This window comes from Caenorhabditis remanei, chromosome V (genome assembly GCF_010183535.1).
Source record: "Caenorhabditis remanei strain PX506 chromosome V, whole genome shotgun sequence".
Classification (NCBI taxonomy): Eukaryota; Metazoa; Nematoda; class Chromadorea; order Rhabditida; family Rhabditidae; genus Caenorhabditis; species Caenorhabditis remanei.
In genome coordinates this window covers 8,819,770-8,832,974 of record NC_071332.1, presented here as the reverse complement: position 1 = coordinate 8,832,974, position 13,205 = coordinate 8,819,770, and the positions used below count along the sequence as shown (strand labels likewise).

Here is a 13,205-nt window from a genome sequence, read left to right as displayed (position 1 = left end):
TTTTTACAATACTCTCAAAGATGAAAACTGGATTTATTTTGGGGACCACCCGTATAGACCAATTACAATGTTCTTTGATTTTTTCCTTTGTTTTGGTTCACCTTCACACGTTTTTTTGACAGCTAGAAACATCCATATCTTCTATGTAGAATCTCAAATCGACGATTCATGCTCTTGCTACATTTTCCGAATTTATTAAATTATAACAATCACAGCAAAACGTGACATGAACGCTATATTTTTGCTCGAATTGATCAACCCACGAGATAATATCGTAGCTATAAAAGAAGAAGGTTTCGGTTAGAAATCACAAAACTTACTTATTAGGAGTTATCGGATCAAAAGAAAATGGCCAATGCGGATCTATCGAAAGTGTCTTTCAATCCATCAACGTCTATTACATTCACTCTAGTGGAAAGAAGACAAAAAGCCAAGTTGGAGGTCATAAATAATTCTAAAACAACCGTGATGATCAAGTTCAAAAACACTAACCCGACAGTTTTCAAGATAACTCCACTTGATAACTGTAAGATAAAACCTGGCGAGAAGCAAGACTACCAGTGTATTTTCAAAGGTGCAACAAAGGAAATGATGGAGAAGTCCGGAAAGCTTATCGGACAAAGGTAGTTTTTGCAGATATGCTTTTCAAAACACTAACATTTCTAGATTCACCCTTGTGGTTACTGCAATATCCGCAAACGCTAATACTGATACGGTGAAGAAGCAGGCATTCAAATCAGCAAATTTAAAACATAAGATTCAAATCTTATTTGCTGGAATAAATGACCAAAAAGAGAAGGAAGCTCCGCAACCGACCAACAACGATGATGTTGAAGACAAGGATCGTGAAGGAAAGATGCGATCAAAGGGCAAGAGTGAACCCCCGAAAGTCAAAAGGGTTAGTTGTGATTACAGTTGTGTTTTTCAGTTCACTATTTCAGGCTAACGTGGTGATGTTTATGAGAAAGGAAGGAGAGTCAATTTCAGATGAAGATGACGACGAAGGTGGTGCAACTGCTCCAGCTGCTCAGGCTCCGAATGATGACATGATGACAACTCGTCCTGCCGGAAACTTCACTGGACAAGTCGTCTCCTCAGCTAACACAGCTGCAAACCCAAATAGTGAATTCCGTACTACTCGTCCTGCTGGAAACTTCACTGGTCAAGTGGCTTCTAATGCCACTCCTGGAGCACCTGTAGATCCAAAAAGCTCTGAACTTCGCACTACTCGTCCAGCTGGAGCTTTCAATGGGCAAGTGACACCGAATGCCGCTAGTGCTGCAGATGAAAAAGACGATTTCAAAACCACAAAAGATGCTGGACCGTTTGAAAATCTACAGAAAAACAACAAGAAATAGTCACGGAAGAAACTAAAAATTGATAGAAAATCTAGAAAGTCAATAAATTTTAGTGGATTTGAGTTTATGTCTTTGTATATTTCCATATTAACTATTGACTGAGACTGTTTAAAGCAATTTATGAAAGTTTACAGATGAGAGAATTCAATAAAATTGAAAATTCAATTAACGATCACAACTGGTGATGATACACTCTTGTTGATTGGCATCATTGAAGTCGTCTCCCTGAACATTCCTCCTTTCATCATGTTCATCTTTTCCAAGAATCGTTCGCGAATCATTCGATTCAATGCGAGATAAATGAAAACCGGTGCGCCGTGAATAAATTCCCAAGTGAAATGAGCAAACATGATTAACCAATTGGGAACTTCTGTCACGTTCATTACAACGTAGATGGTTGCACATACTTGATTGGCTGCACAGATCAAAGTTGATTGGAGGAACACTTGCGTCTTCTGAGAGATTGAAAAATGTATTTTTTTTTAAATCAAATGAAACTTACTGTATTCTGAAGCTGAGAAGCGTTTGCATTCTTGACATGTTTGAGATTAGTTCCAATAACCCAACGGAATGGCGTATAGACAATGCATGTGAGTGTCACAATCAGAAAGTTATTTACTGTATGAGAGTGATTGAAGTATTCTGTTGCACCGTCATCAAAAATCATTGGAGTGTAGAACCAGGCGAGATATTTTGAATTAAAAACCAGAGGGGCTGTGAACAAAAAGTAAATGAAGTAGAGGATTGGGAAGACAAGAGCAATGTAGGTTTTTTTTCTAAAATGAATAAAAAACTAAAATTAATTGATTTTCTTATGCCGAACCCATCAAACAGTTTGACAGCCAACGACGGTTTGGTCATTCCCAACAAACGATTTGCGACGAGAAGAAGAGCAGTCATACAGGAACTGCACCAAAGAGCGCAAACGACCATTCCGGAGATATAAATGATGTTTGGATGAGTACAGTAAACTGCTCCTTTCATGGCCAACCATCCGGTGAGGATGGAGTTGACATAGGTGATCAAGAAGTCAATGATCCCCAACAAATACATAATCTTGAAGCAGGACATTTTGAAGTTTTCCTTTTCAAAAATGATAGAGAGAATCGGTAGATAGAGAACCTGGAAAACTATTCTAGTGTCTCACAATGCTCATAATTAATCATTTCTTACATCTATCATAATACCGTAAGCCGCCTGACATGCCCCCAGTATAGGCCATTTTGTTCCTTTCAACTCCGACCATTCTTCAGAAGTGTGTCCACTGAAATTGTAAAATAAAGAATTTTTAAACTAGTCTAACTCCACCTGCAATTGTACAAGGGTATGCCCTCGACAGAGCCATAACGAATTATATTATCCATCGGGACGATGAAGGCTATTTCAGAATGAAAACTAAAAGTTTTGAGCTCTTCTTCTGGAGTAGGCGTGGCCTCATAGAAGTTGTCTCCACCGGAAATTAAACAAGTACGATACTCACATGATGAATCTCGTAGGCGTTTTCTGAGAAATTATGAAGAAGAAAGTTAAGAAATGATAAAGATTATTGAACAGACATGACAGGAACTATAGTCAGTCAGAAACTACGTATTACGTTTTGTTTCTTCCGTTTTTAGGAGTGCATGTCTGATTTAAATTGAAAACCATTGAGAACAAGAGAAGAACACTGATTATAGTTATAATTTATTAGCACAAAATATGAATTATAGAGAAAAAAAGAACTAGTAAAACTCTATTGAACTCCACTTTAGCAAAATAGAAAAATGAAAAGATTCGTATAGAAATATGTTTCAGTTTGTGTCCGGTAATTGTGTCACCGATTCCATGAATAACTTTAAAGATTTTGAAGAAAAAAGTTGCGCGGGAAAGAAAAGAAAAATATATACACTAAAAGTGGGAAAAAAGATTACTGTTAATACCAAAATATGTTTGAAGGTGTTTGTCTTTAACAATGAAAGAAGAAGAAGAAAATGAAGGACAAGATGCGAGAATATGTGAATTTCGGGAAGAAAAAAAGGAAAAAAGGTCCATAGAAATTTGAATCATTGAGAGTAGAGACTACGACTGAATGTCACGTAATCAAATGATCTTGGTGGTGCTCCTGGCTCTCTTGAAGGTGCCATTCGGGCCATACAGTAAGCAGCTTGATCACGTGGCAGTTCGCGTTCCAGTTCGTCAGCGGTGATGAATGGCTGAAAAGAAGTGTTCATAGTTTGATGATTCGATGACGTGTGATTTCCAACCTTTCCAGATGCTAATATTCTGAATGAGTCAATCATTTGTTCTACAGTGTCTTGATCCGAATTTTCTTTGGTCATAAAGTCAAGGAAGGCCTCAAATGGAACTCGTCCCATACGATTTGGATCAACATGTGCTAATACACGATGAAGTTCCGCGTCTCCTTCACGTCCTGGTCTGATCGTATAACCGACGGAGATCAGACAAGCTCTGAAAATTGTTTTTGATAATAAGATATCAGGTGATAGTCTAGGTACATTTAATTTCCGGTACATCAAGTGAACTTCTTATTATTGCTTTTTACGTAACCAGCATAATGAGAAGTATTCAATGAACCCCAACCTACTTACCTCAATTGTTCGGGGTCCAATCCAGCGCGTTCCTTGTCAAAGTGACTGAATGATGCACGGAATTCAGCAATTTGTTCCTCACTGATTCCCTTGCTATCGCGAAGCAAAACTTGATTTTCGAATTCACTAATTGTCTTGTTGATACTGGTGAGAAGAGTTTCCCATCCGACACGCAGTGATTCCATTGAGTAACGAGATTTGCGGTTTTCGAAGACAAAGTTCTCTTGCATTTCTTGATGAATACGTTCGAGTTCGTCCTGATTTGACTTGTATCCAAGAACATTTCGTTGAATTGAACGAAGTTGTTGAATAGCGTCTTCAAGACGTCCACGTCCTCCAAGTCCGATGGCAAGGACTTGTTCAAGCTCACGCTCAAGCCATGGCCCGACTTGGTTGGCCTTCTCAGCAAAGATGGTACGAAGACGTTCGTTGTCTGGAACAAATTTTGGTTAGAAATTCTAATAGAAATCTTGAAACTAGAAAAGCAAGTAATAAAAATGAAAAACTCACTCTGCTGTCTCTTCAATTCAGCCTGAAGTTGCGAATCTCTTCTTGGGACAGAGTTTTGAACCTCTCCCCATTTTCTACGAATATCAGAAGCCGACAAATCAGTGTATGGATTTCGGAGTAATTCACGATCAAGTCCATGAGAAGTAACAAGATGCTCGACTTCATGCTCGATTTGATTGATGCTTGAGAACTCGCGATCAGCATCTCCCAAAGTAGATTTGAATTGATCATGGGCACTGACAAGCTCCTCAATCTCACGCATCTCGTGAACAATAACCAAATCAGCTAGATCTTCACGAGCTCCATCAAGCCAGTTGTTGAATGGAGCAGCACGTTTAGCAAAGTCCAAGTAGAGAGAGTCAAGACGTTCAGCAATACGTTCAGCATCTTCAAGAGTCTCACGTCTCTTTGATGAAAGTTGTCCAAGACGATCCCATTGAGAGCAGATTGCTTGACAACGAGCATTGATTGGTCCAATATCTGGGTAACGGAGATTGTTGAGTTCTCTGGCAATCGCAGCAATTTGTTCAACGCGATCTTGATGAGCTCCGAGGTCGCTTTCGAAGGCTTCGTGTCTTTTACGGAGAGCCTTGATTTTGTAAAGTCCACAACTTCTCCAGTCGTTGCTACGAAGAGCATCTTCTTTTCCGTGAGCCCACTCCTCATGAAGAGCACACTTACGACGGAACTTCTCAGCTAAATGCTCCAAACGTTCGAGACGCATGATTTCAGAGAGAAGCCACTCTTCGAACCCTTTCTCGGAATCTTCAAGACCTGCCCAAGCGGCATTGATGTCCTTCACAAGATGTCCATCACGTGGACAGAAAGCTGGACGATTCGACAAACGAAGACGAGTTTGGAGTGTGTTGAACAGTGTTTCAAGACGTCCCTTATCTTCGATTCTTGGTGGTTTCTCACTACGACGGTAGTTACGGTAATCCTCGAGTTTTTGTTGAGCTTGACGAAGAGTGTCATCAGTTGAGCGGTTGGCGAGCCACGGCATCCAGCGGTTGATCCAGGCAAGAAGCTGAAACAGAAGATTATCTCAAAAATACATAAAATAAAATAACTCACATCAGAAGCCAAGTTCTCATAATCCTCCATCATCTTCTCATTCTCTTGGTTGACCTTCAACACTCGGCAGATACGATTGGCAGCAGTTTCAGCCTGAAAATCAATTATCACATTGAGACTCCAATAATCGGTGGACATGTATTAAAGTCACACCAAACTACATAAAACCAAATAAATGAGTCATCACAAACCTTACGCATTCCACTGAAATAATGGTAGTAACATGAAACATAGGTCATAACTGCTTTCTCGTCGGGTTGTGAGTTGGCCAAATCTGAAGTCAAACATGAAAACATTAAGGTTAAAAGTTTTGAACACATTAGGTGTTGTTATGAAGAAAATAAAACAAAACTAGTTATTGGATTTGAAGTTTTTGGAATTATTAGGAAGACAACGCGCGTTTTTCCAAAAAAGACAACGACAAAGTGACAAAGATGACGTTTGTGACCTCACAGTATACACATACGTACAGTACTCCACATCTCGTTTTAACGGTTCCACACTCAATCCACACATCATCAGATGCTCACATCTTTTCTCCAATCTCTCTCTGGAGGTGGAGCAACAACTACACGTTGTGGTGGTGGCTGGCGGATGACCGGTGGTGGTGCTGGTTCACGCATATTGCGGAAGGCGTGGTAGAAGCAGGAGACGTAGGTCATCGTGGATTTCTCATCCGGATGACGGGAAACGTCTGTATTTTTTTGAAAATGTTTTTGTATTTCTTTTGAAACTGCGCGTCGACATTTGGATAGAATAGATAAAGGATAGGCTAGAAGTATTTTGATATAAATCATTCAAAAGACTTACCCTCAGCGTCCAACATTCTTGGAATATCAAGATGCTTCTCAGCGATGTCGAAAGCCAAATTCAAATTGTGAATTGGATCTCCCTTGTGCAGTTGGCTGTAATCCAACAAATCTGGACGATGACGATGAATAAGAGCGCAGAAGGCGAGACCATCCTTCCACGAGTTGTGGAAGTTCTGCACATTCACGTTGTTGTATGGAGCAGTCTTACGTTGACACCAGAGAAGAAGACCGTCACGAGCAGAAAGTTCTGAAAAAGGAATTATGATAATTTTAGTAATCAAGGTGAATTCTCACCCTCGACGTTGATATCTTGAATGGCGAATCTCAGGATGATTGTCCAGATGAGACCAAGAGTCATTTTGACATTTCCATCAACGATCTCTTCAGCTCCGATCGAAACCAATTTGACTCCTTTCGATTCAATGTACTCAAGAGCTTTGTTCACATTGGCAATCTTGTGAAAACGCATCTTTCCACGATCTGGTTTTGGAAGTGGCTCTCCAGAAATGACTTCGAGAAGGAGCATAAGTTTGAGTCCATTTCTGAAGTCTTCCTCAATAGTTTCAATTGAGGTTCCAGCTTTGCGGAGATGAGAATTGCACCAGGCGGTGAAGGTCTGAAAGGATTGTGAAATTGTACGAGCTGTATTGTTTTCTATTTATGGAAAGTTGTCTAACTTATATTTCAGATTCTTCTTCGCCTGTCATTTCAGTGTCGAGTCTCTCGAACTCCTTTTGCACTATTTGTTGTTGTCTATTTGTTACAAACGAAAAGGTGTCAATGGCATCCCTCTCTTTTCTGTTTTTTTTGTGTTGCCTTAACTTTTGAGCTCAAGACTCACTAAGCTCAAATTACAACTTGCCAATCGTCACTTGTTCTTCTTTCTTCATCTTTTCCTCTCAATTTTTTCCATTCATTCCCCACTCCTCCCACTCTATTATGAACCACTCAGGGGCAAGGGGTGCCCTCTTCCATTCTGACTCTAAATCCTCTTTTTCCAACCTGTTATCCTTATCTCTCGCGGTTTTTTGTCACCACATCGAAAGGATGCCAACACAAGAAAGAGAAAGGGTTGGAGAGTAGGTGTAACAGGCGGAATCCAACACATGCTTCAGTCAAAACGAAAAAAAGAGAAGAAATGGGATGTTGAGGGTGAGAGTGGAGGAGCATTCCCCTCATTTATCACCACATATATTTCGGAGTAAATCAAGTTGAATGGAACGATGGGTGGGAGTAGGATGAGAAGAGATGGGATGAACTAGAGAACACCTAATCAAAGATTGTTTTATGATCTCTTAGCTTGCAACTAGCTCATCGATGATCCAAATCATTTGAAGTAATGAAGAATGAAGGTTCATGAACTAAATGGGAAACTAGCGTTAGATGGAAGAGCTCAGGATTTCAGATAACTACAGTAATCACTTCACAGCTTCAGTTTCATTTGGTACCTCTAACTTCCATGATATTGCATCACTCAGTGAAATTTGTCTATCAAATGTCTTCTTCTTCTTCTTATTTCAAGACCAAGGATCATTCCTCTTCACCCCCCAATTTTCGCCCATCCACTAACCTTTTTCTGTTGCTTCTCCCATGCAGGATCGAGAAGTCCTTCACGATCCCATTCCTCCTCTTGCTGCGTGTAGTCGTAGCCCGGTTGATGGTAGGACGGCGGCTGTTGGTAGTAGTCGACCATCACCTGAATTGGTTTCAATTATTTCTTTCTAATTTGAGAATTATAGCATTTCAAATTAGAGAATAGGTGATCAAGAATTGGTAAAAAAGAAAACGAACGGGAAGGAATAACGATGAACGGAGAAAAGTGTTGGCAGCGGTTGGAAAACGAGGGGAGCGAAGAATTAGCGCATAGGCAACAACCATAAGCTATTACTTTTGATTGACTGTTTCTGACTGGATTTGGCGCGACGCCGTCTGCCGGCAAGCATGAGGAAAAGCCCATGTACACCTTTTGGCAAAAAGTAACAAGGCATCTGGTTTCAAAGGATCTGAAGACGGGCGGTCCAGGAAAAAGAAGAAAAAAGAAGATGTATAAGTGAAGTATGGAGTACTTGACTGTTTCGCTTCTGTTTCTTCCCCTTCCCCCTACCAAATCTCTAAGGATGATGTATTCATAATAAGTGGTGAATATAAGAAGTAGGGGGCGGAGGTAGAAGGTCGGTCTCTTTTCTCAACGGGAATCCGGGCATGGGCATACAAAAGAAGGAATCGGAATTCGTAAGTGCCCTTTTACTCGAGACTAGGCTGGTGGAGGACGGAGACGGATTGATGTACACGTCGTTACGTTGAGAGGATAAAAAAGAGAAGCTCAGAAAACTGGGCTATAAAGCTAAGAGTCCGTGTGGTCAAATGGGAGAGTGCGGATTGGGTGGAAGAGAGTTTCGAAGTTCAGATACAGATGAACCTGATGATTTGAGAAGGGACTGGAATGTTGTACATAAATATTGGTAACTAGAATCTCATATGACTCGGCAGAATAGGAGAGGAATTCCAAATAGTGCTTCTAGGAAAACAGAAGGATACCGTATACCTGAAGGGATGGAAAACTGTTGACAAAAACACTCGAGCTCAGAATATTTGAAAGAAGATGAATCATCAAGTTTCACAAACAACAACAACAATAATACTTATAATAATAATCACAACGATTGGCAAGAAACAGGAAAAGCAAAAAACTTTGGCGCGGGGCTCATACCGGATCTCGCTCCTTTTCCCTCTCTTCCTCTATCACTATCTCTCTGATCGGTATACTCTCTAACTGTGTTCGCGACTCTCTTGAGCTCCCGGGGCCGCCGCCGCCGTCGTCGAGGATGGATGCTCTGAGCTCTCTCCTCTCGGAGAAGAAAATGAATGAAGATTGTTGTGTCTCGTCTCGTCAGTTAGAGGTAGAAACGATGGATCGGGAAGAGAAAAAGATGATAGAGAAAAAGAGAAGACAATTTGTGTAATGTAACAAGACATGACTCTTTGGCATGCCTGTGCCAACATGATCATCAAGAAATAAATGGGGATTCTAGAGGTTAATGTTACGATGACCTTTTATCAAAAATACCGAGTTGCCGTCTTCTTTTCGAGAGCTCAATGTCAGTTGGATCAATTTATTTAAAAGAAATCAAAGTTTCTATGAAAGAAACACACCTACTGTAGGCCCAGAGAAAAAGTTTAATTGTAAAAAAATAATTTGTTCGATTCAGATTGAAATCTTTTTGTGAAAATAACTTTTGCAGCAATTGTTTCTATTTTTTGCAATTTATTCTATTTAGGACAATTACACACAGTGTTACAGTAATTTCATACTCAAAGAAAACAATTTCTACAATAAAAGTTATATAAAATATTTAAATTTTTCTATAAACTTAAAACGCTAACTTCCCGTACTTATTTATGAAGTTTCTCAAAACGCCACAACAATCAGAAAACAATTCCAACGACATGAAAATTTGTGAAAAACATAAATCCAGTACCTAACCCATCGAATTCGAACTTTTTCAAACTCACAAAAACAGTCCTCTCACCGGTGTCTTCCCTTTAAATCTAACCACGTCACGGAAAATCAAATAAATTCACTTTTTGCCCCGATGCGCTCCATATAAATCACTTGCCACGTCATTATTCATCCTATTCGTCATGTTGCGACTTTTCAGAGAGACACTCCTTTCATAAACATTCCAAAAACCGAAACCAGATGGATAAAATGAATAGAGAAGAATATATGACTGTGTGTGTTGTAGAGTTAGTACAGAAAAAAAATGAACGAGAGTGGGGTGAAATGGAAATGAAATATCGAGAAACCAATTCGAATATTCACACTGTGAATAGGAGAAAAATGTAAAGAATTGGAAAAAGCAGGTGTACAAAAATACAAAAAAGGTATGATGCTTCTGTGAAAGCAAACCATTTTTACTGATCAAAAGTTTCAAAATAAATAAAAAATAACTGGAAGCTTGCATGAATAAAAATAGAGATGTAGGTGTCTACGATAAGTTTTTTTAAATGATTGTTTTCAGATTTATGAGGATACACACTTTTTTAATCATGTCGTTCTTTTCTTTTCTGCGCTCCCTGATATTATACTGAGCTCTGTAGAGCTCCGACAGTTTCAGAAGTCTTAGCAAAGAATCAGCACAAAGATTGATGTTTTCTTTATTTCAAATGTTGAGTCATCGTAGATAAGCTGTGTAATTTGAGTAGACTACGGTTCTTATCAAAACTCGTTCGAAAATTCTAAAAAGTAATAGAAGTGAGCAATATTCAGCACGCATACGGTAGACCTTAGGATCAAAACACAACATGACAGTCGGTCTAAAAAGGACATAAAAACCTAAATTTTGGACACCTGAAGACGGAAATCGGAAATGATTCCTGGCGGTCAGAAAAGAGCGATCGAAGAGACACACGACGAGTGCCTGGGCAACCCGATATTTTTGTCGGGTGCGCGAGACCGAGACAACTTTTCCGGTTCGACACCATTCTGAGTCTCTTCAAATCACAAACTATTTCCAGAGCAGGTAAATTCTAAAATAAGATGAATGAGAGCACGGGTGTGCTCCCAAAAAGTGACGAGAAGCGAACGGTTTGTCATACAATACATTTGATTGGTGAGAAAAAGACAAGTGAGAAGAAGAACTCATTGAGAGGAACAGTCTAGACAAAAACTAGTGGATTGATGGAAAACACTCGTATCTTTAAGAGGAGATTCGAATAGAACATACAGATTCTTTGACTTTTTAGAAACGACATTAAACAGAAAGTGTCGAATTAAACAAATGTAACAAACGATGCAACTGAAATATTTCAAAATTTCAGAAAAAGGTCATCAAGCACACTTTTTTTCTAGAAACGAAATGATAACATTAGAAAGTGACACATCAAATTGGCTCACTCATCAGAGGTCTTATCACTTATCATCTGACACTTTTTCTCGTTATTGATGGCTGAGAACTATGACGAAAAGCATCTAAACACTATGCGGAATGTTTGGGTAAACAAGACACTCGAAAAATAACGACAAGGAGCAAAAAAGGCAGAGATGAAGAAGAAGAACACTCCAAAAACATTTATTCAGGACAGTTTATGTTTATAGTTTGTCTGCTTAAACATGGTTATGATGAGAGTATTAGAATATAAAACTAACTGATAATTAGAGAATTAGGAGGAAAAGAAGATAAAGAGGTGGTGGTAGAAGAAAAACGTGTAGAGATTATTATCATTCCTTTTGGAAACAATTTGTGCAAACTGTTATTTTAAGATACATAACCTGAAAAGTTTCTATAAAAAAACCTTTTCACAACTCCTATTGAAAACTTCAGACTGCAGATAAGCTCAGTTTTTTTTACAGTATTCAAAAGTTTCAGAACTTTCGATAGCTTGCTATAATTTTACTGTAAAAGTCTACGAGAAAATAGAGGAATCATAGAGAAAATCAAACTTATCGTGCATTCACGAATCAAATCATCGGATCGTACACATACAAACAATGAGAAGGTGCAAAATTTAAATAAACTTATTTTCTCTCAAGACTTTTTCTCTCAGCCCCACTCTCGGAACAGCTGTGGAAAAGACTGCGCACGCTCAAATACAACAAAATGAAAGGTCAGAAAGAAGGAAACAATCACAAATATTTGGAACAAGGGGCTAGGAGAAAAGCTTGCTTCTCTTTCCGTACACTATGTCCTACACCTAGATGCTACCGCAAAAGGTAAGTGTGTGTTTAACGAAAAGACAGTGAGAGAGGAAGATGGGAAAGGATTGGGTTGGTAAGAAGAGAACCGATTCAGATGAAGATGAGGATAAGATGAAACTTCGAGACGAGTCAAATGATACTTTTTTATTGACAGCTTCTTAGTCAAGGTGCTTTGCTTTTGAAACAATTTTCTCAAACTCTACTACTGAAATTCAAACATTGAGTTCCATCAAAAATCATAATCGCTAATTTCAGAGCGTCTCTGCTTAAAATAAAGATTCTCTTAGAAGTTTTTAAGCCAAATCAAATGATGAATTGAACTCATAAACGCTAGGAGAAACCAAAGAATATGAATGAACAATGAGAAGTCATTGTAATTAGGCACCCACAGACAGTCAACAACAGAAAAAGGTCCTTGGGAGGATGTAGAATAGACCGTTCCATTGTTTGTCTAACATGCGGGAGAAATGGATTAAGAGGGATACATAAATATAAAGAGACGGCTCTGGAAAATGGTAGGAAGGGGTAAAAATGACATATGACATACTGTCCAATTGGGTAAGAATGTGTGGAGGATCAATAGTCGTGGTGAGTTGACACTCAATCATAACCGAGAAAAGAGAGTTGAGAATCCTCAATCCGGATAGGGCTACTTTGAAGTTACAAAATAAATTCAATCACTTAGCCTCGTGATGAAGAACCTTCGATTCTGTTTTTTTTAACTTTAAAAAATATTCGAAAATACGTTAATGAAAAATTTTAACAAAATTAAAATATGAATTAAGTTATAACTTTATAAAACTTTCAGCAACCTCAAAGATGTATTTGTAGGAAATTCTGAACTCTGGTCTCAAAATCGAAATAACAATCAAGCAAAGTTTTAGAAATGAATCGACTAAACTGAAGAAAGACCGTAGTTTTCTCTTGTAAAAAAAAAGTGAAAACTACTGCAAAAAGCTGATCAGAAAAAGTAAATATAGTGTATTGGAGCTCTGAGGAGGTCTCAGAAGAGATTAGCTCTCGAAATATCCGTTTTTCGTTTCTAATGTGTGCCATCCTGTGTGTCTGTGAGAAAACAAAACTAGTAGAACATACATTTTCATTTTTTAATGATGGTTCAATAATGAGAAAAAAGGGGAAGTGAACATGAGAAATAATAATGTTG

At 38.7% G+C, this 13,205-nt stretch overlaps 3 protein-coding genes across 3 annotated transcripts; 1 reads left to right on the top strand and 2 right to left on the bottom strand.

Moving 5' to 3' along the window:
- Positions 1–348: 348 nt before the first annotated feature.
- On the top strand, positions 349–1,358 carry GCK72_018316 (uncharacterized protein; the record flags this gene model as incomplete). The annotated part of the gene is made up of 3 exons (XM_003114127.2): positions 349–623; positions 667–898; positions 942–1,358. 3 exons carry the CDS (start codon positions 349–351, stop codon positions 1,356–1,358), a joined length of 924 nt encoding a protein of 307 aa, XP_003114175.2.
- A 161-nt stretch (positions 1,359–1,519) lies between these two features.
- GCK72_018315 (uncharacterized protein) lies at positions 1,520–2,722 on the bottom strand (the record flags this gene model as incomplete). The annotated part of the gene is made up of 5 exons (XM_003114493.2): positions 1,520–1,813; positions 1,861–2,134; positions 2,182–2,480; positions 2,532–2,622; positions 2,667–2,722. 5 exons carry the CDS (start codon positions 2,720–2,722, stop codon positions 1,520–1,522), a joined length of 1,014 nt encoding a protein of 337 aa, XP_003114541.2.
- A 678-nt stretch (positions 2,723–3,400) lies between these two features.
- Positions 3,401–8,035, bottom strand: GCK72_018314 (uncharacterized protein; the record flags this gene model as incomplete). The annotated part of the gene is made up of 9 exons (XM_003114486.2): positions 3,401–3,550; positions 3,602–3,806; positions 3,947–4,379; positions 4,457–5,483; positions 5,531–5,623; positions 6,061–6,224; positions 6,341–6,589; positions 6,637–6,958; positions 7,913–8,035. 9 exons carry the CDS (start codon positions 8,033–8,035, stop codon positions 3,401–3,403), a joined length of 2,766 nt encoding a protein of 921 aa, XP_003114534.2.
- Between the last annotated feature and the right edge of the window lie 5,170 nt (positions 8,036–13,205).